General features: G+C 55.7%; 1 protein-coding gene across 1 annotated transcript; it reads left to right on the forward strand.

The window, feature by feature from the left end:
• The first annotated feature begins 802 nt into the window (after positions 1-802).
• Positions 803-27,593, forward strand: LOC143390222 (leucine-rich repeat-containing protein 38). Its single transcript, XM_076842736.1, has 2 exons — positions 803-1,436; positions 27,340-27,593. Exons 1-2 carry the CDS (start codon positions 803-805, stop codon positions 27,591-27,593), a joined length of 888 nt encoding a protein of 295 aa, XP_076698851.1.

Consider the following 27,593-nt stretch of genomic DNA (forward strand, 5'->3'; position numbering starts at 1 on the left):
AGAGGTGGGTTCACTGGTCCCAGGCCACACAGTCTTGGACCTTGGGCCACCATACCTCTTGTTAGACCCTCAGCGGATCCGTGCCGGCTGGATGCCAGTTCTGAAGCTCAGGCCAGTATGGAAAGTGCTGACTGGTCCTGGCTGCCCTTGGGGCCACCGCGGGGGCCCTGGCAACCAAGGCTTCGCTCACTCTTCGCCTCACCAAGATGGGTCAACTGGAGGTGGGAGGAGGGAAGCCCAGTCACCCAGCAGCCCCTGGCGCGACCCAGATAGCCTGTGGGGATTGTCCCAGGCTCAAAGCAAGAGTGTACCAGGCCACGCTCCCTTTGGCGAGTGGGCTGGCGAGCAGAGAGCGCGCTTTGGCACCAGGCGGGCACTGGGGTGCGGGGCGCATGCCCCAGACACGCCCTATGGAAGCCGCTCCGGGGCTCAGCAACTGAACTTAGTCGTTGAGTGCCGCTGGCCAAGTTTGGGCCACGCTGGCGACAGCCGCGAGGCTACCCCGCAGCTCCCATCTCCCCCGGGATTTTCCAGCGGGTTAATTTCCTGTGCCGGTAAATCCTTTTGCGAGCGCCTGGCTGCTCCCTCCCCGCCGCTCCCTCCCGCATCCTGCCGCCGTGACTCCCCCAGTCTGTCAGCGCCGCCATGCTCCGTCGCCCCCGCGCGCCGGGGCGCACGCCCTCCCCGCCCGCCGCCCTCAGGCTCACGGCGCCCTGCAGCCTGGGCCCTGCTGCGCGGCCACGCGCCAGGGCTCCCCAGAGAGTCGCGTCCGTGTGGCCGCGGCCGGCCCCGTCCCTGGGCCATGAGCCCCCCCGCCGCCCCCCTCCGCCCCACCGCGGCGCTCGGACTCTGCAGCCTCCTGCTGCTGCTCAGGCCCAGGCACGCGTGCCCCGCGGGCTGCGCCTGCACCGACCCGCACACGGTGGACTTCCGCGATCGCGGGCTGCCCAGCGTGCCCGACCCCTTTCCCCTGGACGTGCGCAAGCTGCTGGTGGCCGGCAACCGCATCCAGCAGATCCCCGAGGACTTCTTCAACTTCTATGGCGACCTGGTCTACCTGGACTTCAGGAACAACTCGCTGCGCTCGCTGGAGGAGGGCACGTTCAGCGGCTCCGCCAAGCTCGCGTTCCTGGACCTCAGCTACAACAACCTGACCCAGCTGGGCGCCGGCGCCTTCCGCTTGGCCGGGAGGCTGGTCAAGCTGAGCCTGGCCAACAACAACCTGGCCGGCTTGCACGAGGCCGCCTTCGAGACCCTGGAGTCGCTGCAGGTGCTGGAGCTCAACGACAACAATCTTCGCCGCCTCAACGTGGCGGTTCTGGACGCGCTGCCGGCGCTGCAGACCCTGCGCCTGGACTGGAACCCCTGGCTCTGCGACTGTGACTTTGCCCATCTCTTTTCCTGGATCCAGGAGAACACGTCCAAGTTGCCCAAAGGTGAGCTGGGCAGGTTGGGCGGGAGGGAGCCAGAGCAGTAGGAGGCCACCGCAGCCGGGATTCCTGCCTGCCTCGGGGGCTGAGCCCGGAAGAGGAGTCTGGGGGCTCATCAGCAAGGGACGAGGGAGAGTGGGTCTGATCTCTACTGGGAAAGAGGAGAGGCACACACAGGAGGGGGCTGGAGCTTCTTGACCCAGGTGCTTGTTTTTCTTTTCTTCATCAACTCACTTTCCCAAGTTTGGGACCCGCCAATTCTCCTGCCAGGTCTGTGCCCCTCTTGGCCAGATCAACTCACCAGGCCCAGGACAGCTGGGTTCCAGTTGTTTGTGGGTCCTTCCTAAGTGGAAAGCTCTCCATCTGTGGGAAACAGCACATTCCCAGCACCTTGGAGAAGAGCCACCAGTTCTAAAGGCTGCTCAGCATCCTTGGAGCCCAAGCGGGTGTCTCTGCTTCCCAGCTCCAATTTGCTGCTCTGTCCAAAAGGGGAGAGGAGTACTCCTGGGGAGGAATACAGGCAGCTCAGCCAGTCATGCTGTAATGATTTATGGGTTTGTGGTTTTTTCAGCCCAGATGTGCAAAAGCCGAACAAAAATGTCAGAGCTTGTTGGATCCCCTGCTCTCCTGGTGACTCTTCCAGGGCCGACCTGTATGTACATACCCACTTGGATGTACATACCAGGAATACAGGGTGCCCAGAGTTTAGGGGCTTTGGGAAGGTCAGAGGAGGGACGCTAGTGCAGCGCTGAGGAGGGACACCAGCCTCCACCCGGGCAGACGTCCTCACGCTGGATGGATTCCAGCTTGTGAGCATCGTGCCCACAGTGACCTCTGAGCCAGATCCCGCCTCTCACCTTGCCTCCAAGGCTTTAGAGGTCTTGGGACCAGCACCATAAGGCACATGTTTTAAAAGGTGACATAGGTGCAGACTTGGCTGCAGTATACCTTTTATTCCATGTACTGAGAACTCAGAGACGCTGCTCACCTGCATGCAAAGTTCCTGGGTTCACCTGTTTGTTCTGCGCTGCCATTGCCACACCTGGGTATTGGGGTGGCCATTCCCTAGTAGATAGAGGCCTCCCAGCTGGCATTTCACTCTGGGCTGGCTCTACCACGTACACAGATCATGAAAAGATCTAGTCTGTGAGGTACAGAGTCCCCAGCTTTAAACTTGTCCTGTCCTCCTGTCTCGCTCCCCTGATCCACCAGAAGGCTGTGCTGGTGACAGGAGTGGGTGGCGGGGCTCGCTGGGATGGGGGCACACCGTGGTGCTGATTGCCCTGGCCCTTCCGTTTGGTGGGCTGGCCTCGTCTGCTCCACTGCTGGTCTGCTTGGTAGAACAGGCTCCCACTCTTCCAGAGCAGGGCGAGCACTGGGGCAGAGGTGTCAGGGTCAGTTCTGCTGAGGGCGGCCAGGTCCTTGAACAGTCCACTTACTCTTTCTGGGCATCAGTCTCCTCATCTCTAGAGTAGCTAGCTGACCTCTGAGATCTCCACAGAGCCCTGGATTCGAGTCTGAAGTCATGGGTTCGAGTCCTGGCTTAAAACCTGGGCTAGTCGTGGTAGTCCCTAGCTTGTTTGGGTCTCACCTTGCTTGTGGGTGACACTGTGTGGTCCATCTGACTTAGTGGCTGGCAGCATCCAAACCAGGTAGTTTGGGAGAAGGTGGAGTGATGGCAATGGGAACAGGCCCTCCCCCAGCGTCTGTCATTCAGGGCATAAAACAGACACCAGGGGCTACATGGGGCTGGGGAGAAGGAAGGAGAGGCTCTGGACAGGGCAGGCTGGGGGAGGACTGGTCTCATTCAATCAGGACGGATAGAGGCCACGTGAGGGCACCTCCAGGATACAGCGGCAAGAGTGGCTGTGGGTCTCCCTGCCCTCATTGTGTAGCCAGAGCAGTGTTCTGACCCTGAAAACCAGAGGCAGGGTGGGTGGTGGAGGAACTGGCACAGGCCTTAAAGGGAGAGACCCGAGTTCAGGTCTGGACTCAGAGGTATAATCCTGGGTGAGCCCCCGACCTCTCTCAGCCTCAGTTTTCCTCCCTCTTAATTCAGAATGTAGTGACGTCATTCTCCTCCTGCCTGTTGTGAGGTCTGAACAGACCAGCTGAGCAAGGGCTCAGCAGTGCCCAGCACCCAGTGGTGGCCCCGAGGGGGCCCGTCACTCCTTCCTTCCTGCAGGTACACTGCTTCTTAAACACTTTAAAAACATTTGTATCAACTCATGATAGTTGTGTGTATCTGTGGGTACCCTGTGATAACGTGATACACAAGGCATAGTGGTCCTATCAGGATGATTAGCCTTTCCATCTTGAGCACTTATCATTTCTTGTTCTGGGAAACTTTGAATTCCTCTCTGCTAGTTCTTTATGAAATATATAGTAGGGGCTGGGGATGTAGCTTAGTGGTAGAGCGCTCCCCTAGCATGTGCAAGGCCCTGGGTTCGATCCTCAGTACCACATAAAAATAAATACATAAAATAAAGGTATAAAAAAGTGAATTACTTAATAAAATATACAGTAGGTGGTTGCAAACTCTGGCCACCCTCTGTGCTGTGGAATGCTAGAACTTACCTCTGGACAACTGCATGATGGTGCCCTCTATCCCCGCAGCCCCTGCCCAGCCTGCACTTTTCCCAGAGGCCAAGGTCGAAGGTGGGATCCCTGCCTCTGGCACTGATCTGCACACCATTCTTCTTACCAGATGCATGGCCTTTTCGTGCTCTCAGGCCATAAAAAATTTCTCATCTATGAAATGGGGATGATAGGGTCGCTCTTCACGGGGCTGCTGGGAAGGTTGGGAGGGTGTTATTTATGTATGAAGTGCTTGCAACAGCAGCTGGTGCCGCCTGTGCTGTCTGCTGTAACGGGGAGGCCCTGCAAAGTGGTGTGTGTGACTTACCCAAGATCTCACAGAGCCGGGGGATGCACAGGTTCTCCCCGCCAGTGTCCTTCTGGCTCCCAGCCCTGCCACGCTGACCACCCACTTTCAGCCAAAGAAAATCAGCCTTCACCGGGGACAAGCTCCAGGCCTTTCTATGCTCTGCATCTTCCAGGGGAGGGATTTCAAAGAAAGAGCAAAGAGGATCCTGTCCTCTCGCCTCCCCTGCACCCTCCTCCCCCAGAGAAGCAGGAGGGAGCCAGCGCTTTCTCCCGGTGACCTTGACTAGCTCTGACAGTCGCAAAAATGTGTTCTTCTGCCAGGTAAGCCTCCCCTTGTGGCCACAGCACTGAGGGGGAGTATTTGGCCACAGAGCAAACCTGGGAGGAAGGGAAGGGCTTGGCAAGACCCTCTGGTCCCCTCTGCCCAGGCTGCGGCAGGCAGGACAGTCAGAGTCCGAGGTGTGGGAAGGAACTGCCCTCCTGGAGGGAAGAGGCTCAGCGAGGCCCGTGTGCCCAAGTGCCAGTTAGCAAACCCCAACACAGCCGTGAAACAAAAACCCAGGACGCCCGATGGATGTTGAATTCCAGATAAGCAACAAGCGATATTTCAATATAAATGTGTCCCGTGCAAAATTTGGGGCAGACGGATACAAAAAATTATCTGTTGTTTTTCTGGAACTCGACATTAAAGGGGGCGTCCTTCACTTTACTGAACAGCTCTGCCCCTGGGTGGCAGTCACATGGCAGGTACAAATGCTGCCTCGGTGACCACAGCAGCCCTCCCTGGCAGGTTGCTTTGTCCACAGTTCACCCAATAAGGTGAAGTGGCCTCACAAGGCCCCGCGGTTAGGGGCTGAGATTGGCTTAGACTCCAGGGTGTCCAGCCCCGGGCCTGGCCTTTCTCACAGATGTGGGAAGGGAGAGTGAGACCACCCCCAGCGCATTCGCTCCCCTGTCCTCAGCTCCCTGGAGTGACAGTGGGCTGCCTCCTCTTTCCAGCCCCAGCTCTATGCCTGGTCTGATGGTTCTCCGGTGAGGTAAAGGGGTCCCAAGCCGTTGGGGGGCAGTGGTCCCCAAGGGGACAGTGATGATCTCCCTTTAAGCAGAAAGGGCTCCAGACCTGGAGGCAGGAGTCCTTGGAAATCACTTGGGTGACCTGCCAGGGGACAGAGGGAAGGGTGGGGAGTTCTGGAGGAGACCAGGAGGAGCAGGGATGACACTCTTGTCACTGGTGTGTGTCACGGCAGCCCAGCAAGTGGGAAGGCGGCAAAGACACAAAGATCTGGCGCTCCAGGGTGGTTCTCAGAGCGTCCACCTGGGTGAGAACCCCCTGAGCGCTTGTTAAAATGCAGATTCCCGGGCCGAGGCTGGAGACCTGCAGGTGAACACGCCCCCACCGCCCGCGTTTCCTAGGTGCACACAAGCTTGAGATCTGCTCTCGCAGTGGGAAGGGCTATTTGCTGGGTCTCTGGCTCTGTACTCCACTAGCTGTGTGACTTTGTGTAAGTTGCCAGCTGTCTCTGAACCTCAGATTTTTCTTTTGCAATCAAATGAGTAATAGGAGGATTGGAAGGTGCCTTCCAAATCGAACAGTATGTAGTTTGAAAGGGATATTATCCTGGTCCACTGGGGAGTTGGGGCCTGGGAAGGCCAGGGGCCCTCTGAAGACCCCTCTGCTGAAATTCAGAAGGCTGTGTTCTCTTGTCGTGGGGAAGCAGGCGTAGCTTCTAGACCAGCTGGGACTCTGAGCTGACTGTCCAGAGATGGAGGGACTTTCCCTACGCTGTCCCCAGCCTTGGTCCTGGAGCCACAGGGGGAAAAGGCCCCTAGGTTTGAGAAGTGGTAGCTGGTGGGCGTGGGGCTCCATGTGCTTTGGCTTTGAAAGTGGGTGAAGTAGGGGACATGCCCACTCCAGGCCTGAGAGAGGGGGACTGGATTCACCCAGGTGCCCTTCCCAGCCCTTGGTGGCTGGTGGGTCACAGCCCATGGCACCAGGGAAGAGATGTGAAGGGTCTTTCACCCTGTGACCTTGACACATGGAGGTGCAGTGCAGGCTTGGGAGGGGGACCTGGGCAGAACTAACAGGGCCACATGACATGTTCTGTCTCTGCTGGCCCTGACCAGTGGGGACAGCCTCCTCACAAAGATCCACCCTCAGCCTCAGGTCATTCAGGGGCTGGGGCCACACTAGACATTCCCTTTGGGCAGTCATTTCAGGCAGGACACGCCTAGAGGCACAATGTCACTAGCCCCACCTGCTTACAGTCACAATGTCACTAGCCCCACCTGCTTACCTGGCCTGACTTGGGGCTGGCTGGGGGACCCACCCCCATCTCCTAGCACCTGCTTCCCAGGGCGGGAGCTGTCACATGGGTGGGGATTTCTTGTCACTGACAAAAGGAACTGTTTCTCAGCCAAGTAGACAAAGCCTGCCTTCTCCTGAAGGTCACACCGGTACTTTCTCCTTAGTAACCCCCAAGGCGACTCTATTTCTTCTTCTAAGAAATAAAAGCAATTTTCGCTTTCAGATTATGAAAATAACTGGCTCCTGTAATTAAACTGGGGAATTGTAAGGAAATATCATGAAGAAAATAAAAACAAAAAAAAATGAAAACTCAGAATCCCATCACTACTCAAGTTCTACAGTTTTCTTCTTATGCTCATAGGTATTTTTAAGCCAATTGATATTAGACTGCACATGTTCATACTTTTTTCTCTTATTGAGTTGAAATGAGAGAACTCTCGTTATAGTTCTTTGGATTTGTTTGTTTGTTTATTTATTTTTGGTGCTGGGGATTGAACCCAGGTCCCCATGCGCCCCAGGCAGGCACTCTACCACTGGGCTCCATCCACAGCTCTGAAAATCAACCCCAAGAGTCCGGAGGCAAGGTTGTTTCACAGAGACACCAGACCTGCCGCTGTGGTTAGCCAGGCAGGTTGTTCCCATGTATTTTTGTATGTAAACAGCGCAGAGCTGGGGGTCCTAATGCATGTAAATAACTTTCAACTGTTTCTTTGGATGGAAACAGAGGGTGATGATTCAGGCCTTTTTAAAGCCATAGATACATTTTTGCTTGGAGAGACCATTAGCAGAGAGTCTAGGTCTCAGGAGGCTGGTCCTTAGCAGTCCTTTTGAGGAATGTTTGCATTGGACACTGAGGTTCAGAGGGCAGAGAGTGGTGAGTGCACCTGTCACATCACAGCTACTGAGAGATACTAAGGCAGGAGAATCGCAAGTTCACGGCCAATCTGGGTAACTTAGTAAGACTCTCTCTCAAAATACGATTTTAAAGGACTAGGGGTGTTGCTCAATGGTGGGGCACTTGCCTAGCAATGCGTGAGGTCCTGGGTTCAAATGCTAGCTCTGGAAAAAGAGGGTCCAGTGCTCAGAGTTCCCAGGCCCAGGACAGGAGGAGCAAGGAGAGCAGAAAAGGCCGAAGAATGACCCCAGGGAGAACTCCTTAGAAAACACTAGAGGAAGAGACCCTCACCTCCCCCAGCTCCCTCGAGCTGTCTGCGTCCACACCCGTGGCTCCTGGAACACAAGTATCTGCAGCAGCTGCAGTGACTTACAGTAAGTGGAGCCCAGAACTGAGGTCTGGAGCCCAAATGGCTTGACCTGTTATTGCTCTAAATGTTCCCCCATGGGCTGGGGCTGGGGCTGGGGCTGGGGCTCAGTGGTAGGGTACTTGCTTAGCACGTGTGAGGCACTGGGTTCGATTCTCAGCACTGTATGTAAATAAATAAATAAAACAAAGGTCCATCAACAACAACAACAAAATAATTTTTAAAAAAAGTCCCCCCATTGGATAGCAGCAGAAAGAATTCTCCTGGTCACTTTAACCTGCATTATTGTTTGGTCCCCGTGGACACTGCATATGTTTATTTTTTAATTTTATTATTATTATTATTATTATTTGGTACCAGGGACAGAACCCAGAAGTGCTTTACCACTGAGGCACATGCTCAGCCCTTTTTATGTTTTATTTCGAGACAGGGTCTCACCGAGTTGCTTAGGGTCTCGCTGAGTTGCTGAGGCTGGCCTTGAACTTTCAATCCTCCTGCCTCAGCCTCCTGAGTCGCTGGGGTGACAGGTGTGCACCACAGTGCCCAGCAACGCTCTGTGTGTGTTTATATCCCTAAGGAACCGTGTTCCCGCGCAGGGTTGGTTGAGGTCTCAGTTGCTCTTGCCAGTGGCCTCTCCCTTGCCTGTCACCTGTTTGTACATGTCCTGTGGTGTCACAGGCTGCCGCGTTTTCAAATTGTCTCCGAGAGGTGAGTCACCGGAGTGTCACCTTTCTTGCCTCTATTGGTGTCCAGGGATTGGCATCAGCTTTTACGGGCACTGTGTCTGAGTTCCGGTGGAAAGCCACCTGCAGACACGACCTGAGGTGACCCCTGTGAGCCTGCCCGGTGCTCTCTGGAGATGGCCTGTGAGTCCCGCTACTCTGCTCCCAAAGACCAGATGTTTCTAAAAAGGTTGCCTCTGTCATGTCACTCTGTCACTTAACTCCGAGGGACATCTTGTTGTTGAACAGCATGGGACAGTACATGGACAGCCCCAGGGACACCCCGTGGGGGATTTTGCCAGTGGACTCAGATCCCAGAGGGTCTAGGCCTCCCAGCCACGTGGCCATCTGGTCACTGCTGTCCCCCCGTCTTGTGGTCTCCAGAGTGTTCTGGGAGATGAGGCGGCTGGCGTGTCTTTTCAGCCTTCAGGGGAGCAGTGGCCCTCAGGATGTGTGGGGACTCCACGCTGTGTAGGCTGGGGGTAGTGAAGGTTCCGTGCATCAGCAAGAGACGCAGCCTCCTGTGCTGCTCTCGGCCCTGGGGCTGCTGACGGCTGTGCCCCCCCCCCCGCTCCTGATCCCCTCCCCTCCCTTGGCTCACGCTCTTCTGATCCTCTTACCTCCCCCTCTCTGGGCTCCAGGCTGGGCCAGGAGTCCCTCCCGTGTGATCCTGGGTCCTGTTCTGCCTCTAGGTCCTCTGCTTGACCGGCAGGCCGTGTCTGGCTCCCTGTGTTTCAGAACAAACGCACTCCTCCTCCCTCCTGCCACCAGAGCCCTCCTCTGTCCCTGGAGCAAGCCAAGCCCCAGCCTCTGGGCTCCTTCCCCCTCTGCCTGGTGACATGCAGCCCCAGGTTGTCCCATCACCAGGTCTGTAGCTGGCTTCACCCCCCCCCCAGAGGCCATCCCTCACCACCCGCCATCCCTCCGTCATCCGTCCTTGGTGCATTCATCATGACGCTGAGGTTGGCACGATCTATGGAAAGGGAGGCTCCAAGAGACGAGGAGCCTGTGAGCCCGGCCTGGGTAGATGGTGGACGGTGGGATGAGGAGAGGTGGCTGCACGGTCCTGGGGGCCTTCCTGGCACAGGCTGGCACAATTCTGGCCAGCAGAGCATGTCCAGACCTCCTTCAGCAAGGGTAGGAGCTGGGGAAGCAGCTCCCCTGGCTTCTTTCCCGGGTCTGTGACCCTGGTCACATCCTGTGGCCTCCCTGAGCCTCGAGCCTCCAAGTGAAAGACAGACGGGCCAGTTGCCCCTGTCCCACTGCCAGCACTTGCTGACCAATGAAGGTGGCAGCTGGGGATGTGTGGTGCTGTCTCTGGCAGTGGCCGTGGCTGGAGGGGGCACAGGACACCCAGGGCATGGATCAATAGCCGGTGAGCCCCGCTGAGTCAGACACCTTTGCTTGTCAAACAGAAACGGGAACCAACCTCAGGGGTGCGAGCAGATGGAAGGACGTTTGTAGACTGCAGACGTGCCACCAGGAACCTTGGTCCTGAACAGCGGTGCCCAGGGAGTCCTGGGACTGAGGCTGGGGTCCCCCTCTGCTGTCCAGTCTTATGGTCTTCTCTCCATCCACCCATGAGCTTTCTCTGCTTTCCTGTCCCCTTGGCAAAAACTGTACCTTCCGTCGCTGCCACCCTGCTCCACTCACACGGGGAGCTGAGGCTGGGCGAGAGGTTCCCCTGGGGCCTCTGGGAGGCTCCATCTGGCCCCCTCTTGGAGCCGTCCCTCTCCTGGTCCATCCTGCTAGGGGAATGGATGGGGTGACCTTGTCCATGATGGTCACCAGGAGCTTTTCAGTCAGTGGGTACGGGATGGGGTGTAGGGAGTGGCGCTGAGAAGGGAGTCTGAGCAGGCCACTCCCCAGGTGTCCGGGCCACAGCTGGGCTTCCAGTGAATGGACAGATAAGTTCTCTGACACTCCTGGGCCCAGGGTCCCTTTAGTTAGATGCAGGATCATGATTTTGAACTCTTTGAATCCGATTGGTCCCTCAGAACTGCCTCTTAGTCTAAGAGGCTCCTAGCTCTCTCAGCGTCCAGACTCCCTGCCCTTGACCTTCGTCCCATGACCAGCGTGGAGCAGGGAGAGGTGGAATGCCGGGGAGCTCCTCTGCGGGCAGCTCAGAGCTGCTGGGTGGTGTGGTGTACAAGCAGGTGACACTCCTCCCCGTGGGCACCCAGACATGGGAATTTAAAAGGCACTGATGCCCAAATCCCAGGGCATTGGTAGGTCTGTACGCAGCCCTGGTCTCCTGACCTCCAGGGCACGAGTCTGCGTAGAATCGCGGACATGGGTGCGGGACGTCTGGGAAGAAGGTTGAGGCCCCTTTGAGTCACAGCTTGTGAGTAGGCACCTGAGCTCCGTGGCTGGTAGGAGGCAGCAGCTACTCTTTGCATTGGAGAGTAAACATTTTAGGTCTTTCTGGAAATTGGTGTTTAGTTGTCAAAAATAGGGGCTTGGAAGAGTGTGGTCCCTGTCTCCAGCTGTCTGAAGGGCGGTCACTGAACACAGGAGACTTGTGAGTGGCCTCAGAAGACTCACTGGTGGTTGGGACCTGCAGGCTGTCAGGACTCTGTAACGGGGTTGCTAAGGGAGGTGACCAACACTGGAGGTGTTCCCACAGGGGCCTGGTGACCACGGTTCAGTGTAGCTACAGAGTGCCTATGGGGGAGGTTCCCCAGGAGGCTCCAGTCCTGGTTCTGACGTTCTGGGGTCCCGTGGTTCTATCCTGGTTCTGCTGGCTGAAGGGGCAGGGCCTGCAGAGGCTCGGGGGGCTGGACCTGCCTGATGCCCAGGACAAGGGCTCCCCTCCCGCTTTCCTTCCCTCACCATGAAGCCCTTAAGCCCTGCAGCTGAGAAGAAATGAAGCCACCTGCCTTTGTCCAGCTCAGGTCTCTCTTACTCACACCCAGCCCCTGTGGGAAACCAGGTCACCTGCCGGCCACCAGAATGGGTTTCTAAATGTGGACCATGGACATCCAGTTCACGTCCAGCTGCCCCGGGGCCAGGACACTGACCCCCAGTAGACCTCCCTGTGGGCCCATGGGACCCGGGCTTCCAGACATACCAGGGCTGTCCCACGGCCAGTGCCACCAGGCTCCTTCATTCATTCATGGATATTTGTCCTGCTTGTGCCTTGCTCCAGAGAGGCCCGAGTTCTGTGGAGCAGGGAGGCTCCAGGGCCTTTGTCACAACCATTCTGCAGCCTGTCAAGTCTCATTTCAGGAACTAGAGTCTCTTAGTGGCAAGCCCACCCCTAGGGTCCATAGCACCGGCTTTAGGCTCTGAGCCAGGCTTGGCCATTGAGTCTCTGCATGGGAACCCGGCCCTGGGGGTTATCAGCCAAAGGTGACCTGAACGCAGTAGCGGAAACTGAGCAGACTAACCGCCACTCCACCCCCCAAAGCAAACCCAGCGCCAGGTGCTCAGGACACTGTGGTGAATCTGACCACGGCTCTGCCCTCTTGGAGCAAACATTCCAGAAGATTCAGAAAAGCTAAGACTGTAGGATTATCTCATCTACCCTGCTTCATTTTTAGGTAGGAAACCATGGTTCAGAGACTAAGTTACTTGCCCAAAGCCACAAAGCAGACTAGGGAAAAGCCAAGACCAGATCCTAGCCACCCCTCCCCACCCCCCTGCAATTTCCAGGTGAACATTAGTCCCCTCATCTTGCACGGTGGCCATTAAAGGGGTCATAGCACAGTGGCTGAGAGCACCAGTTTGGGATTCAGGTTCATCACAGTTTCAATCCAGCTTCTTTAGTTGCTGGCTGTGTGAGCCTGGGTAGACTGCTTAACTTCTCTGTGCATCAGCTTTCTCATGAATAAAACATGGATGATAATATGTGTATTGTGAGGGTCAAAGAGAGAATCCCTGGAAAGTGCCTGGCATGGTGTCTGTCACACAGGAGGCATGTGTTGAGTGCCTCTCTGTCATTACCATGGCAGTCAATCAGTCCACACCTCCACAGCCACTCAGGGGACCAGCCGCTCACTGTGAGCCAGTGTCTCAATGTGGCGGCCCCAAAGGTGAAGGGAACTGAGAGTGGATACCTGGCTCCAGGGTACAGCTCTGCCACCGGCTCTCTGTGTGAAGTCCTTTGGCTGCTGGAACAAGTCACCATGAACAGAGGGGGTTAAAATGACTACTCAGTGGCCTTGCAGGACTGGGACCTGGACGGCCACGCAGGTCTGTCAGGCTCAAATCAAACCCTCTGTGTCTGTTCACCTTTCCTGGCCTCTAGAGGCCGTCCCTGTCCTGCAGCCACATTCCTATGACCTCTCCTTTGCTGACTCTGACTGCCTGGCACCCTGTCCTAGGGACCCTGTGACAATCAGCCCCCCCCCCCCCCCGGTGACCCAGGATGGTCTCCTTCTCGAGATCCTAATAGTGACACATTCGCAGGTCCCAGGAGTGGGCTGTGGGCATCTTGGGGGCTGGGTTCTGTCTGCTGAGGGAAGTCGCCTCCCTTCTGTTTTCCCACCTGTGAACCCAGAGGGGACAGCAAGGCTTGGGTCCCCTCCCCGCACAGCCTCCCAGGGTCCCCTGCCATCACCTCCCCCACAGCACCTCAGCTCTGGAACCAGTGGCCACGGGGTCCTACCTCCAGGACCCGCCCAGACCTGCCCCTTGGTCTTGCCCGGAAGAAGGGGTTGCTCCGAGCTGTCCCCGAGCTGCTCAGGACACGGGAACTGAGGGCCCAGGGGGACGGGCATGCTCACGGGAAGGTGGCCCTGGAGTGCTGGGGGCAGGAGGAGGGCACTGGGGGAGCCTCCGGGGGATAGGGGAGGGGGTGGGAGAGGGAGGTGGCAGCGCTGAGTGTCTTTTTTTTTTGCTTTTTGGTGCTGGATGTGGAACCCAGGGCCTCGACCCTGTTAGGCTGAGGAAGCCATGGTTCAGAGACTAAGTAACTTGCTCAAAGCAAGTTACTCTGCTTTGAGCTACCCTGAGCTACCGCCCTGAGCGTCTGCCCGCCCCGCGTGCCATCTTTTATGATGAGGGTGGATCTGCTGTGCATCGGCTTGTCCACATCTTGAGGTCTCCTGGGTCTAGAACGTCAGGGGCACACACAGCCACACACGTCCTGCGTGTGCTGGGGAGAGTGCATGGGTTGCTGGATCATCACAGGGCTTTCAGAACAAGTTTTTTTCATTAAAAAATAATATAACACTGGACACTATCCCTTATACTTGTAATCCCAGCAACTCCGGAGGCTGAAGCAGGAGGATCACAAGTTCAAAGCCAGCTTCAGCAACTTAGCAAGGCCCTAAACAACTTAGCAAGACCCTGTCTCAAAATTAAAAAAAAAAATTAAAAAGACTAGACTACTGGGCACAGTGACACATGCCTATAATCCTAGCAACTCAGGAGGCTGAGGCAGGAGGTTTGCAAGTTCAAAGCCAGCCTCAGCAACTCAGTGACCCTAAGCAGCTTAGTGAGACCCTGTCTCAAAATTAAAATAAATAAATAAATAAAAGGGGCTGGTTTATGTATAGCTAATAAGAATAAATTTAATTTTTTTAAAAGGGCTTTGGATGTGGCTCAGTGGTTAAGCCTCTGGGTTCAATCCCTAGTACCCCCTGAGACCGGGTCTGTACTTGGAATGGAATATTACCTAGCCCTAAAGAGGAAGGAGATCCTGCCACATGCTCTGATGTGGATGGATCCTCAGGACATTGGCTGAGTGTAGTAAGCCAGTCACAGAAGGACAAGTTGTGTAGGGCTCCACCTTTATGAAGTCCCTAAAGTGGTCCCATTCACAGAAATAGAAAGTAGACTGGTGGCTGCAGGGCTTAGGGGAGGGGAGGAGGCCTGGTTGTTTAAGGGGGACAGAGCTTGAGTCTGGGGGATGGAACGCGCACAGTGGTACATGACAGGAATGCCAGCAGCTTGGGAGGCTGAGGCAGGAGGATCATTTGAGCCCAGGAGTTCAAGGCCAGCCTGGGTGACCCAGGGAGCCGCTGGTTCAAGGGGAAAAAGAAAGAAAAGACAAGAAAGAGCCTGGCTGGGTCTCCTTCCCGGCAGGCTGCACTCAGCCGGTTCCTCCTCCTGGGGCTCCCTGCGCATCTGTGCTGTCACCCACATCCCCGGCTTCTGTCCCCTGGATTCTAGCAGCATCCACCCAAAGTGTCACTAGACATTAACAGAGTCCCTGAGGGGCACAGTCACTGCAGTTCAGAACCACTGCTCCACGTGGTCGTCGAGGGTCCTGAGGGAGCCGGTGACTGGGAGGGATCTGTCACAGTCCCGATCTGGGACAGCATCAGGGGAGGGGGCCGCAGTCACACACACCCCCTCCCCCCCAGGTACCCGGCCTGTCTCCTCTCCAGCGTACCAGCAAGCCCTCCTCTGGGGACAAGCTGGGGACATTCGGTGGTTGAAAGGGCGGAGCTGTGTCTGAGCCCTCTGATAGCCACCAGGACCCCGGGAGCCACCAGACTCCCAAGCCTCTCAGAGTTCCCCACACCAGCCTTGCCAGAAGGTTCCCTGCTACCGGGTCCCCATAGTCAGTCGGCACAGGTTGGCACCCTACTCAGCCCAGCCCCCCACGCAGGGAGGTTGGCAGTGGTCAGGACGAGGGGTCAGGTGCGGCCTGGACTTACAGTGGACCAGGTGGTGGTAGCGTGACAGAGACCACCTAGTGGTGGCGGTGGATCTGGGGAGGTGGATAGCATGGTGGTGGTGGCAGTGAGGGTCAGGACGGTGGCTGTGACGGTGATCTTGGTGGCAATGGCGGAACCTCCAGAGAATCCCACTTTAGCCCTCGTGACAGTCCCGGCTCAGACCCTGCCGGGGCGGAGACACACCAGGACACCCACATGACCCACATGGAGTCTCCCGGGCTCGGGGTAGGACTGAGGTCAGGGTGGGGGCCAGGCTGCAGGGCGGGTCCGAATACCCTGGGCAGGGCCCAGGCTGCCACAGCCCCTCTGTCTGCAGAGCAGGGCGAGCGGGGCGGGCCCTTGACCTGATGCTGCGGAGATGGCCTCCTCTTCATGAAATCAGCTTATTACTTAATCAGCCCAAGTGTCTGCCAGCCGAGACGGGGAGGGTGATTGGGAATTTTCCTCCCGTGAGGCGGCGGATATTTAATGAAAGTGACGGTGGAGAACAAAGGTCAGCACTATGGGAAATTAGAGGCAGCGTTCCCTGGCACCCCCGCCCCGGAGCAGGAGCAGGAGTCTCCTTGTGCAGGATTCCTCTGTATCACGAAGCAGTTGCTGCTGCAGCCACAGCACACACACCTTCTCCAGGTGCTCAGACTGGATTTAGAAGCTGGTGCCTGGAAAGAACATGAAACAGGGAATCTGTGCTCTGGTCCAGATGGCAGGTGACCTTGGACAAATTCCCTGACTGCTCTGGGCCTCTCTGTAAAAACAAAAACAAACAAAACCAAAAACAGAAAGGCAGGCAGGGGGGGTGGGGAGGGGGTTTCACCTGCACAGGCTGCGTCACTTTGGCCAAGTGAGCAGCAGGCAGAAGATGCAAGTGATTGGGAGGTGTAAACTCCTGCCAAGAGCAGGGGCTAGTGTCCAAGGGTCCCAGGAGAAGCTTCTGGGTCCGTCCTTCCTCCAGGATGAGCCCACCATCCCTGGGAGTGGGCAGTGGAGGAAGGGCCTGGGTCAACACACTCCCTGCCCAAGCCCTCCTGCCACCAGGCCCTTCTCACACCTGGGGAAGACTTGCCAAGGTCACAGCACAGGTCTCGGGCAGGCAGTTCACAGAAATAGCCAATGAAGCTGTGGACAGTGGCACACACCTGTAATCCCAGTGACTCAGGAGGCTGAGGCAGGAGGATTGCAAGTTCAAGGCCAGCCTCAGCAACTTAGTAAGACCCTGTCTCAAAATAAGACATAAAAGGTTCTGGGGATAGGACTCAGAGGTTAAGCCCCCGCTGGGTTCAATCCCTGGTTCCAAAAAAAAAGTGGTCTTTGGTTGCATGGCAAGGTGCTCTCCGTGTGGTCCAGCACAGTGGCGGAGGCTCTTTCTCTTTGCAGATTTTTGGAGACGTACGCTCAGAAACAAACCTAGAAGGGCACAGAGCAGCTTGTTAACCATGTGTTCATGGGCTTCTTTTATCCCCTTTCTGCTTTCTCGGAGTGGGGACAGCCTTTGCCACACATGTTTAAGGACACCAGTGCTGACCGGGGGCTGCTGTTGCTCAGGGTGGGACTGTCCCAGGAGTGCAGCTCAGGGAAAGGCCCCGAGATCTCCCTGGCCACAGGCTGCTCGTTGGCGAGGGGCCGGTCGGGGCGCAAGAGATTAATCTCAATCTACCATCTGCTGTGTCACCATCTATTTATGGAGGGTGGCAGTTCGTCAGCCTCTCAGCTCAGGTGTCAGCTGCGGGGACAAGTCATCAGTCAAGGGGAGCGAGCCTGGCGGGGGGCCAGGGGGCGACAGGCAGGACCCTCACAGGGGTGAGGCCCCGTCTCCCCTGAGTGTGCCCTGATGGAGAAGCTGGGTGGTTCTAAAGGGAGGGAGCCGTGGGCCTGTCCCACCTGGGCCTGGGCCAGACGGAGCCCACTGTAGCTCTGGTGGACGTGGGCTGGAGGGGGACCCATGTGAAGGCCAAGGTGGGGAGCTGAGCCCACCAGGGGGGCCTGCCATGGGGCTGTCGCCCAGGAGGGGAGGCGGGCCGAGCTGCCTCATTCCCACTGCCTCCCAGGACCCTCAAGCCACTATGCACGGGGCTAGGACGGCTGGGCAGCGTTAGGTGATTTGGGGCAGAGGGACAGAGAGTGACAGGACAGGGGTCCAGCTTGTCCTGGAACTCCTCTGAAGTCTAGGCAGCAGCTCGGGCCACAGGAAGCCGGAGGACGTCAGGCAATTTGCAGAACAGATGAGGCTGGAGACGCAGGCACAGAACAGAACCAGGTGGCTCAGGGGATCCAGGAAACAGACCCCCACTGGGGAGCTCTCTGAGGTGCGGCTGAATGGGCCCCGCCAGGGCTGCGTCCAGCGCACCGCGATTCTGTCCTGACACAAGAGATGCAGGTCCCCGGCTGGCCGCAGCCAGGAAAGGGCTGTGTGCTGTATGAAGGTTGCCTCAAGACATGCTCGATGGGGAGAGGGGACTGTCCCCAAGGGACACCTCCCAGTGAGGAGAGATGGAGGGTGAGAAGCCAAAGGGTCGGGGGGGGGGACTATCACATAGATGTCCCTTGTAGCGGGGTGAATTGGGTGTCCCCCAGAAAGATTCACTCGGGTTTTAACTTCTGGCACCCGAGACACCCGCGAAGGTGACCTTATTTGGGAAGTCTTTGCAGACGTAATTAAAGTGAAGAATCTGGAGAGGAGCTCATCCCGGGCTCAGGGAAGGGCTGCCGAAGTCCAGCGACAGGTGGCCTCTCAGAGGAAGGCTGGGGGAGATTTGAAAGAGAGTCAGAGCAGAAGGCCCTGCAGAGCGGAGCGGCGACAGAGGCGGGCTGAGGCCACGAGCCAAGGACCGTCTGGGGCACCGGAGGGTGGAGGAGGCGAGAAGCTCCCTCCGCCCCGACTGTCACAGGATCTAGCTCTGCTGACAGCTCCATTCCGATTTCAGGACTCTGGCCTACAGAGGCCTTAAGCCACCGGCTTGTGACAATTTGTTAGCTAAAAATCAAACAGAACCCTCAGAATAACCCGTTAGTGCTCCGGGTGCTGTGAGCCGGGGCCACCACCGGGGGCAGCATGGTCCAAACCAGCTCTGCCAGGTGAGGGTGCTGCCCATCCTGCTGCAATCCAGTGCCCTCTGGGCCCTGCCTCCCAGAATAACTTGAGCAAGCAGGGGAGAGAGGCTACCGGCCATTATTCCAAGTGGACAACTTTAAGTAAGGAACACACCTGTTCCATCCCTTAATCTGTGACCCAGGGTCCCTAGAGTGCCAGCTGCAGAGTTTATTTTGCAAATTACAGGGACAAAGGCAGCTCAGAGAGGAGGGGACATGCGGAGGCTGCAGGAGGGTCAGGTGCTTTGTTCCCATCCACCTGCCTCCAAAGAGCAAGGAGAGTTCCCACCTCCCAGGAGGGAAAGGCTGGGGAGACGCCCACCCAGCGTCCTCCTCCCGCTGCTGATCAAGCTGGGGAAGAGCTTCTGTCCTCAACGGAGGGGACCCGTCTGCAGGGAAGGTGGCCTGGGGAGTCACGTGCTCTGAGCCTGTCTTTATTTGTAGGTTCATTCACAAATACTGTTTGGGAGCTCTGAGTCCCGGAATGCAGCAGGGGGGTGAGGTGACATTTGAGTGGGACGCGCAGGGAGGTGAGACCTAAACACATGCAGGGATGTGGGTGGCACGGGTGGCGTGGAAAACAAAGCCAGGTTGGGGGTGGGGATGGAGAACAAGGAGAGGTCAGGAGACTGGCTGCTTTAGATGGGGGAGAGGAGGCCTATTCCATAAGGTGACATATGAACAGAAACCTGAAGAAACTGGGGTGCACCCAGTAATCCCAGCAACTCGGGAGGTTGAGGCAGGAGGATCACAAGTTTGAGGCCAGCATGGGCAACTAAAAAACAAAAAGGGCTGAGGATATAGCTCTGTGGTGGGGATCCCTGATACGTAAAATACAATACAATAAAATAATGTGTCAGGTGAGGGAGCAGGTACAAAGGCCTCGAGGCAGTCCTCTGATTGTGGAGTTTGAGGAACAGCAAACCAGGTGACATGGAGGGGTTTGGGGATGGAGGTGGGGATTGTGGATTTCATTTTGAGAGGAGAGATGGGGAGCCCCAGGGGGTGGGGTGTTGAACAGAGGGTGACAAGGATGTAGGTTTCTCTGTAAAAGATCCATTTCCCAGGGGAAATTGGGGCAGTCTCCAAGACAGAGGCTGGAAGGCAGCTGGAGGCTCTTACAGTCCTCCCCAGGAGAGGGTCCGGCAGCTCACCCCCCCTTTTCCTGAATCCCAGCTTCTCCTTCATTCATTCATTTTTCAGTTCTTAGATTCCGGGAGGAGACTGTTATCAATTGCTCTTATTTTTTCCCTCAAAAATTAGCTGTAATAATTAGGAGGAGTGCACCTGGGATGAGCTTCCATGAAGAAGCCAGAAATCATTAAAAAATGGTGGTTCCCAATGGCTTTCCACTAAGAGCCCATCAGTGGGTCTCAATCCCAGGTCTGAAAGAGTTTTCTACCAACCAACTGCAGGGTTGGCAGCTAGCCAGGGGCCAGCCACGGGCAGGCTGTGCTGCTGACCCACCAGGCCTCACTCACACTCCGGCCCACCTCCAGCTCCCAGCGGGACAGCTGCCCAGGATCCTGTCACCTGGGCTGCTTGACTTGATCTGGATTTTCTCCTTCCTGCAGCGTACCCTGACTGCTGGGAGACCCAGGCCTCCCGGGGGAGGGGGTCAGACTTGGAGGAGGTCTGTCAAGGGAAGGGGGAGCCTGGGAGCCACCTGAACAGGCCTCCCAGAGGGGGTGTCCTCTGAGCTGAGCGCTAAACAGGAGTTCACACTTTCTCTGCAAAGGACCAGGTAGTCAATACTTAGGGTATGTGCCTTGTCACAGCTATTCCACTCAACTGTTGGCAGTGAAAAGCAGCCATAGATCATGAGGAACCCACCCAACCTGGCTGTGCACCAAGAAGGTTATTTACAAAACGTGGGGAGAGGGGCAGGAAGGAGGATGTGTCTATGGCCTGTTCTTTGTTGTGTTGTTTTGTTTTCCAGATATCTTTGTTTTATCAACAAATAACAGTGTCTATTTCTAGGAAACAATGTGATATTTTGATCTATGTGTACTTCAGTCAGCTGAAGAGGTGGCTTGGGGAAGGGCAAGGAAAGTCAAGCAGGGACACTCCAGGGACTCCCACACCCCATGTGGACAGCCTCAGGGCCTCCAGGCCTCCCACCTCTCCTCCCAGATCCTCCCAGCTTCTCCTCTTCCTTGCCACCCTCCTCTTCTATCTGGGAGTGTGTCTGCTGGTGTCCTGCCACCTTTGCTGTTGGAGACCAGGGTGACTGTGCTTCCTGTCTCCCTCCCTCCCTCCTGCTCTTACCTCTCCTTCTCTCTCTCTCTCTCTCTCCTTCATGGCGCCCAAAGGGAAAATGCACCTGTGTGTGTGATGCAGGAAGGCAGGGAGGTGCCCAATAACCCACATCTACTCAGTGGCCACGAGCAGCCGGCCACAGACCCGGGTCTTACCATGGCAGAAACGTGGCTCGTCCCACGTTTCTGGAAGCTGCAACCCGAGATCAGGATGCCGGCAAAGCGATGCCCTGGGGAAAGCTCTCTTCCTGGTTTGCGGAAGATTGTTTTCTCAGTGTGTCCTCACATGGCAGAGAGACAGACAGACAGACACACAGAAAGACAGAGGAGGAGACAGAGGGACAGCTCTGTGCCTGTCCTTATGGGGGCTCTAATCTCATCATGGGGTCCCCCCCTCCTGCCTCATGTAACCCTAGGCACTTCCCAAAGGCCAGTCCCCCAACACCATCACTTTGGGGGTCAGGGCTTCCACCTATGGGTCTTGGGGGGACACAAAGTGTGACATTGTGAAATACATTTTTTATCTTACTCCTCATTTCCTGGCACACAACCCCTAAAATCTGTAGCATCTCTGAAGCCAGAGATTCTTTTTCGATGCTAATGGTAGCTGCAGGATGGGGACTGGTCCCTGGGAAAAGTAGAGGGTTGGGACTTTGAGTCCCATCCCCCAGCCCCTGGGGAGGGGAGAGGGGCTGAAGTTCAAGTTGATCGCCAGTGGCCAAAGCTTTAATCCATCCGGCCTCCTCTGAGATGAAGCCGCCACAAAGCCCCAAAGGTCAGGGTTCAGGTAACAGAACAGGTGAGGGCTCTGGAGAGGGTGCCCCCGCCTCCCTCCCCGCATCTCTGCATCTGCATCCTTCGTCAAACCCTTTAGAGTGAACAGGTAAATCCATTTCCTGGGTTCTCAAGCAAATTAGTCCACCGGAGGAGGGGGTTCCAGGAGCCCCCGTTCCCAGCCGGTCTGTCGGCAGCACTCAGGAGAGCAACCTGGCCTTGAGATGGCACCGGAGTCAGGGCCGACCTGGGCACCAAGCCTCAACCCTGGGACCTGCTGCCACCTCCAGGAAGGTAGCGTCAGAACTGAACTGGGTTTGAGGACAGGCAAGCTGATGTCCACTGCAGAATCACAGCCTGCTGGCCGGGAGAAGCCCCCGAGTGTCCCAGGTCACAGAAGCCTTTTGTAACGGTGCAGAGTCAGAGAGAGCGGGAAAGTTCCTTTCCCCCTGTACATAAGCCTTCAGTCCCTCAGAGCCACCTGCTTAGCGGAGCGGTCAGTTTCAAGCAGGGAGCTTTGTCTGCCCCCATCAAGGGACTCTGGCACTCTGGGTGGGGCTGCTGTGGCATCTGGGGGGTAAGGGGCAGGGATGCTGCTAAGCTTCCTGCAGTGCATGGGACAGCACCCCCAGACCAAGATGCCTCCTGCCCCCAAGGTTAGCAGTGGGGGGTCGAGCAACCCAAGATCCTGCAGGAGAGCAGGAGGACACCCCAGCGTCAGAGACCCCAGCTCCAGAGTTCTGCAGTCAGTCTGGGCGCCTTTGCAGATGGCTCTAGGGGCCGCCCCTGCCCCCACTCTGCTGGGTCATCTCCTGGGCGACTCTCTTTGTCCAGCTCATCTTGTTTCTCTGCCCTTTGTGAGCCACAGAAAGCCATTAAGTCGGTGCATCTTATCACGATAGCCACACAGGGCACCGGCCCGGCCGGCTGGTCCCCATTGGTGGGGTGTGGGGGCTTGCGTGGCATTTTCTGAACAGGCCCTTTTCTCCCAGCCACAGAGAATGTGAGGTGACATTTCGAAAACCGTCGCTTTGTAAAAATGCGGAGACGGATCTCAAGCCCCAGGGAACACTGTGGAAATCAGAGGGGACTCCAGGAGTCCAAGGCCAGCTTAAGTCGGAGCCCAAGAGTGGGTGCCCCGGGATTTGAGGCTGCTCACGGAGGAGGAGGATTTCCAGGAAGATCCCCCCGCTACATCATGACCAGTTATGAGCAGGAGGGCTGCAAGGGATCTCCCGCTCCCCCACACTTGCCGGGGCCTAACGCCTCCCACTGCTGTACCTCGCATCTGACCTCCTGGCACCTCTGACTGGGGGTGGGGCTGTTAGGAGGGAGGCGACTGGATTCCACTGAGGAGACCAGTGTCTTCAAGGGACCCCCAACACACTGCCTCAGGGCTCCTCTGTGTGATTCAGAAACACTTAAAATGCTCTGAAGTAGGCTTACGTTGGGTTTCTTTTTCTTTTTCCTGCTTTTTCCTTTTGGTACTGGGGATGGAACCCAGGGGGTCTCTACCGGGGGCCACATCCCCAGCCCTTTTTATGTTTTATTGTGAGACGGGTTCTCACTAAGTTACTGAGGGCCTCCCTAAGCTGCTGGGGCTGACCTTGAATTTGTGATCCTCCTGCCTTAGTCTCCCGAGTTGCTGTGATGACAGGCGCGCTCGGCTGTGCCTGGATAAGTTTGGCTGCTTTAAGGAAAAGAAAGAGGCTTGACACGGCAAAGCACCTTTGGGTCCAATACCACTGAGTTACATCCCCAGGCCTTTTTAAAATTTTTAATTTTGGGTACTAAGGTATTGAACCCAGTGGTAAAGTGTTCCTGGGTTCAAAAAAAAAAAAAAAAAAAGGAAGAGGAAAAGAGAAAGAAAAAGAAAAAAAAAAGAAACACTCAAAAGGGTAGTCAGGTATAAGCCAGGGAAGCCCACAGAGGTCTGGTCCACCTAATCCTTGGGTCTATAAAGCAGGCACTGATTCAGGGAGGAGAGACTGCAGTCAGGTTGCTAGGCAACAGTTCCCATGGCGAGAGGGCAGCATTGGTGGGTGGGCTGTGGATCATACAAGAAATGGACAAGGACAGACACGCACCCTTCATCTTGTGCTTCTGAGCTAGAGGAGGAACGACACACCAAGAAGAATCCCAAGGTGGTCACGGGGGTTCCAGGCAATTAAAAGGGCAGCTCTCTGCAGGGTTTAAGCTGGTGATGAGCAAGGTGGGAAGGTATCATCTTGACTTTCAGGTATGCTGGGAACAGGATGAGGGTCAGCTCTGTGAAACTGGAAAGCTCTGAAAAACAGCTAGAGAAGTTCTCCCCGAGAGTTGGGAGGTAGTGAGGAAGGCAGGTGGGTTAATGTCAGGATGATGTCCTCACATCTCTCTGGCTACTTCCACTGCAGAAGTGGACCTTACACTCCAAGGGTAAGCGTGGGCCTCCAGAGCCGAGTGCCAGGCCCAGATCCTCACTTTGCCACTTCCACTATGAAGCCCTGTTGCCAAAGAAAGCCCTGACAGCATACGGTCCTTCAGTTTTCTCATAAATGGGCCTCGTGCATTACTGTCAGAATCGAGTTAATAGATACGTAGCATCTAGGTTGAGATTTTTTCTTTTTCCATGTTTTGGCAGTCCTGGGTTTGATGAACAGAGCCCCCCCATCTCCACAAGCAAACTTCATAGGACCTGAACCAGAAATAGAGACTGGTGAAGTGCTGAGCCACTAAGGGTTACTTGTTACCAAGCACATTCTACCCATCCTGACTGATGCATGCATAGTATGAACTATGTATTAATTCAAGGCCTCATGAATCCTAGGCAAGCATTCTATCTGTGAGCTATGTCCCCACCCTGTCCCCTATACATAGAACCATATCTGCAGGTAGTAAGCATAATGAAACTGTTACAACCGCTCTATTTGTTTATCCTTCCTCTTCCAGATCAGAACCAAGCTCTGAGCTCTTTGTGCATTCTAATATCACATGTTCTCTTATATCTGAGGTCTGCAGAATCACAGCAGTCATTTGGGTTGGTACATAGTTCATTTTGTGCATGTGTCAGTCAGGATGGGTAGAATGTGCTTGGTAACAAGTGGCCCTTTAGTGGCTCAGCATTTTGTAGCCTGTATCTCTAGTTCATGTCCACTGAGGTTTGGTGGACAGGTTTGGGGGCTCTGTCCATAATATTCACTCAGAGGCCTTGGCAGTCAAAAACTTCATCTCAATATAGGTCCATTTCCCAGCTCAGCTCATACTAAATTCTCCTTTCTCATTCTGCTGGCTATGCTGTGTTTCTCAGATGCTGAGCCCTGTCCCAGGCTTTCTGCTTAGAATGATCTGCAGGCTGGTTCCTCCTCACCCTTTAGACTGTTCCTCCTGACCTCCCCATCTACAGAGTCCTTTCTCCCACTCACCCTCGACTGCTTCACCTTGGTGTTGCATCCTAACAGTTTAATGTATTTCTTGATCTACTCCCTTGCAATCTAAATTGCAAGTTGAAGGCAGGCGGTGACACAGGCCTGTAATCCCAGCTACTTGGGATGCTGAGGTTGAAGGTTTGCAAGTTCAAGGTCAGGCTGGGCAATGCAGCAAGACCCCATCTATAAACAAACAAACAAACAAATAAATAAATAAGGCACAAGAAGGCCAAAGTTTTGTTTTGTTCTCTGCTGCAGCCCCAGGACCTAGCACAAAGTAAGTTACACAAAATTTTTTTTGGTTGAATGATTGAATGAGCATCTGTCTTCTCCCGTTAGAGCTTACACCCTTGGGTGGTAGGGTCCTTATTTTCCTTGCTTGTCATCAATTCCTTGGCACAGGCAGAATCCTCAACATGTGTTTGTTGAATCAATAAATGAGTGCTTAGAGAGCCACCTGTCACGGGGATCGGTGACTGTGCCTTGGGCAGGTCACCCATTAGGCTCATCTAAGTCCAGGGTAGGGACAGACTTCACCTGCCTGTCACTCTGACCACCTCTTACTCCACTGATGGCAGACGGGGGGACCCCAAGAGAAATAACTCACCAAAGCAGGGGAGTCATCAGAGGTGTCTCTAAAAATATTATGACTGTTTACCCTGGAAACTGCGTCTCCTATGACCAGGTGGCTACCTGATGGCAGCCCTGGGGAGGAAGTGCCAGAGTCTTTTGTTCCCACCCTGCCCTCTCTTCCCGGCTTCTCTCCTTTTCCTTTTGGAGGCATAGTGGCTCCAAAGCCAGGTTGTTTGGGTTTGAATCCGGGCTCAGCCATTTACTAGTTGTCCAACATTGAGTAGTGACTTCACCTGTCTGAGCCCATTCCCTATCTGAAAAGTGGGGCTGATATCGAGGCCTTTCTACGGAGTTGTTGTAAGGATTAAATGAGTTCATCTAAGTCAGGTGCTCAGAACAGAGCCTGGGTGAGTCCTATGGAGCGATCCTTGTGCAGATGGTGGTGTGGTGGTTATTTTTAGCAAGCCCTTACTCAGCATGGGCTCTGTCTTTAACATTTTTCTAGACTGGAGGGTTTGAGGCTTCTTCTTAAATTGGTCAAACACTCAAGTGAAATCCTACAGTCAACCCAATACAGAAAGCAGAGTGCAAGAGGCCTCCTCTGGTCGTATCAGGGGTGGGCTCAGGCCCCTCCCACTCCTCCTTGGGTGTTTGGATAGTGAAGCTTCTCAAAGTTGCCTCCAGCCAAAACAGAATCCCCCAGTTATTAGAAAATGCAGAGTGGGCTGGAGCAGTGGTGCTTCCCTGAAATCCCAGCAGCTCAGAAGGCTGAGGCAGGAGGACCGGGAGTTCAAAGCCAGCCTCAGTAATTTAGCAAGGACCTGTCTCTCAGTAAAATGTAAATGAAAGGGCTGGGGATGTGCCTCTGAGACTAAGCACCTCTAGTTTCAATGCCCAGTACTAAAAAAAAAAAATGCAGAGTAGGCGCCCCCCCCCCCCAGGACCTCCTGGATGGATCCCTGGGGAGCCTGCATCCAAGCACAGTCTTCTGGTGACTCTTCAGCACATGGAAGCTTCACCCAAGTTCCAAGTATCAAATACTCCATCTGGGGATGGTGGCACATGCCTGTTGTCCCAGTGATTCGCTGAAGAGGCTGAGGCAGGAGAATCCCAAGTTCAAGGCCAGCCTCAGCAGCTTATGAAACCTGTAACTCAGTGGTGGATTGCCGCAGTCCGGCTGGGCAAAATAACCCAGAGGTGACAAGCAACTTGAAGGTTGAAGTGGGAACTGCTTTATTGCGGGGGAACTCAAGGTAGTGGGCACCCAAGGTAGCGGGAGCCACTTTATTGCGGAACAGCAGAGGTATATATACCTAACTGATGACACCCAGCTTGACTCAATTAGCATCAACCAGATACAGCAATCAGCCATTAAGGAATCTCCACCATCTTAATGGCTCCATGGCGTTGCCTCACAAACCACTCCTCCGCCATCTTGACTTGATTTGCGGTCCCCATCAGTGGATGACAACCTTGGGTTCAGTCTTCAGTACAAAAAAAAAAAAAGTACCAGATGCCACGGGAAGGCCCCCTCCAGCTGCCCCCTCTTCCTCCCCTCTCCTGTGTCGGGGTGGTGGGCTTTACACAGTGGCAAGCCTCTCTTCCTGTCTGCCCTGAGGACGGTGGAGAGGAGCTTGGTATCCAGTGGGGCGATGGCCCTGCAGCCTGGAGGGTCCTGCCACCGCGTGGGCCCTGCTGCTAGTCCCTGCACCTGCTGCCACCTCCTGCTCCCCGCCATGGCTGGCTGTGACTGGGTCTAGAGAGGTCCCCAACCCTAAGTTGAGTGTAGCACCCCCCATGCCACCCTAACTCCAAACCCAACCGGCCCCTAACCCTCCAGGAGCCCAGGAAGAGCCGTGTCCTGATTCTCCCAACGACGGTGACTCTGAGGTCTAGAGAAGTCCCAGTTCCGCTTGGGCCAGCTCCTGTCCCCTCGTGTCTGGGGTGGGGTGGGACTCCCGCTAGGCCGGGCTGAGGCTGACCCTCTGGCCACCGCCTCTCCACAGGCCTGGACGAAATCCAGTGCTCGCTGCCCCTGGAGAACCGCAGGGTGGCGCTGAGGCAGCTGTTGGAGGCCAGCTTCAGCGAGTGCAAGTTCAGCCTGTCGCTCACCGACCTGTTCATCATCATCTTCTCGGGCGTGGCGGTCTCCATCGCGGCCATCATCTCCAGCTTCTTCCTGGCCACCGTCGTGCAGTGCTTCCAGAGATGCGCCCCCAACAAGGATGCGGAGGACGAGGACGAGGACGAGGACGACTGA

The sequence above is a fragment of the Callospermophilus lateralis genome, unplaced genomic scaffold, assembly GCF_048772815.1.
Source record: "Callospermophilus lateralis isolate mCalLat2 unplaced genomic scaffold, mCalLat2.hap1 Scaffold_193, whole genome shotgun sequence".
NCBI lineage: Eukaryota > Metazoa > Chordata > Mammalia > Rodentia > Sciuridae > Callospermophilus > Callospermophilus lateralis.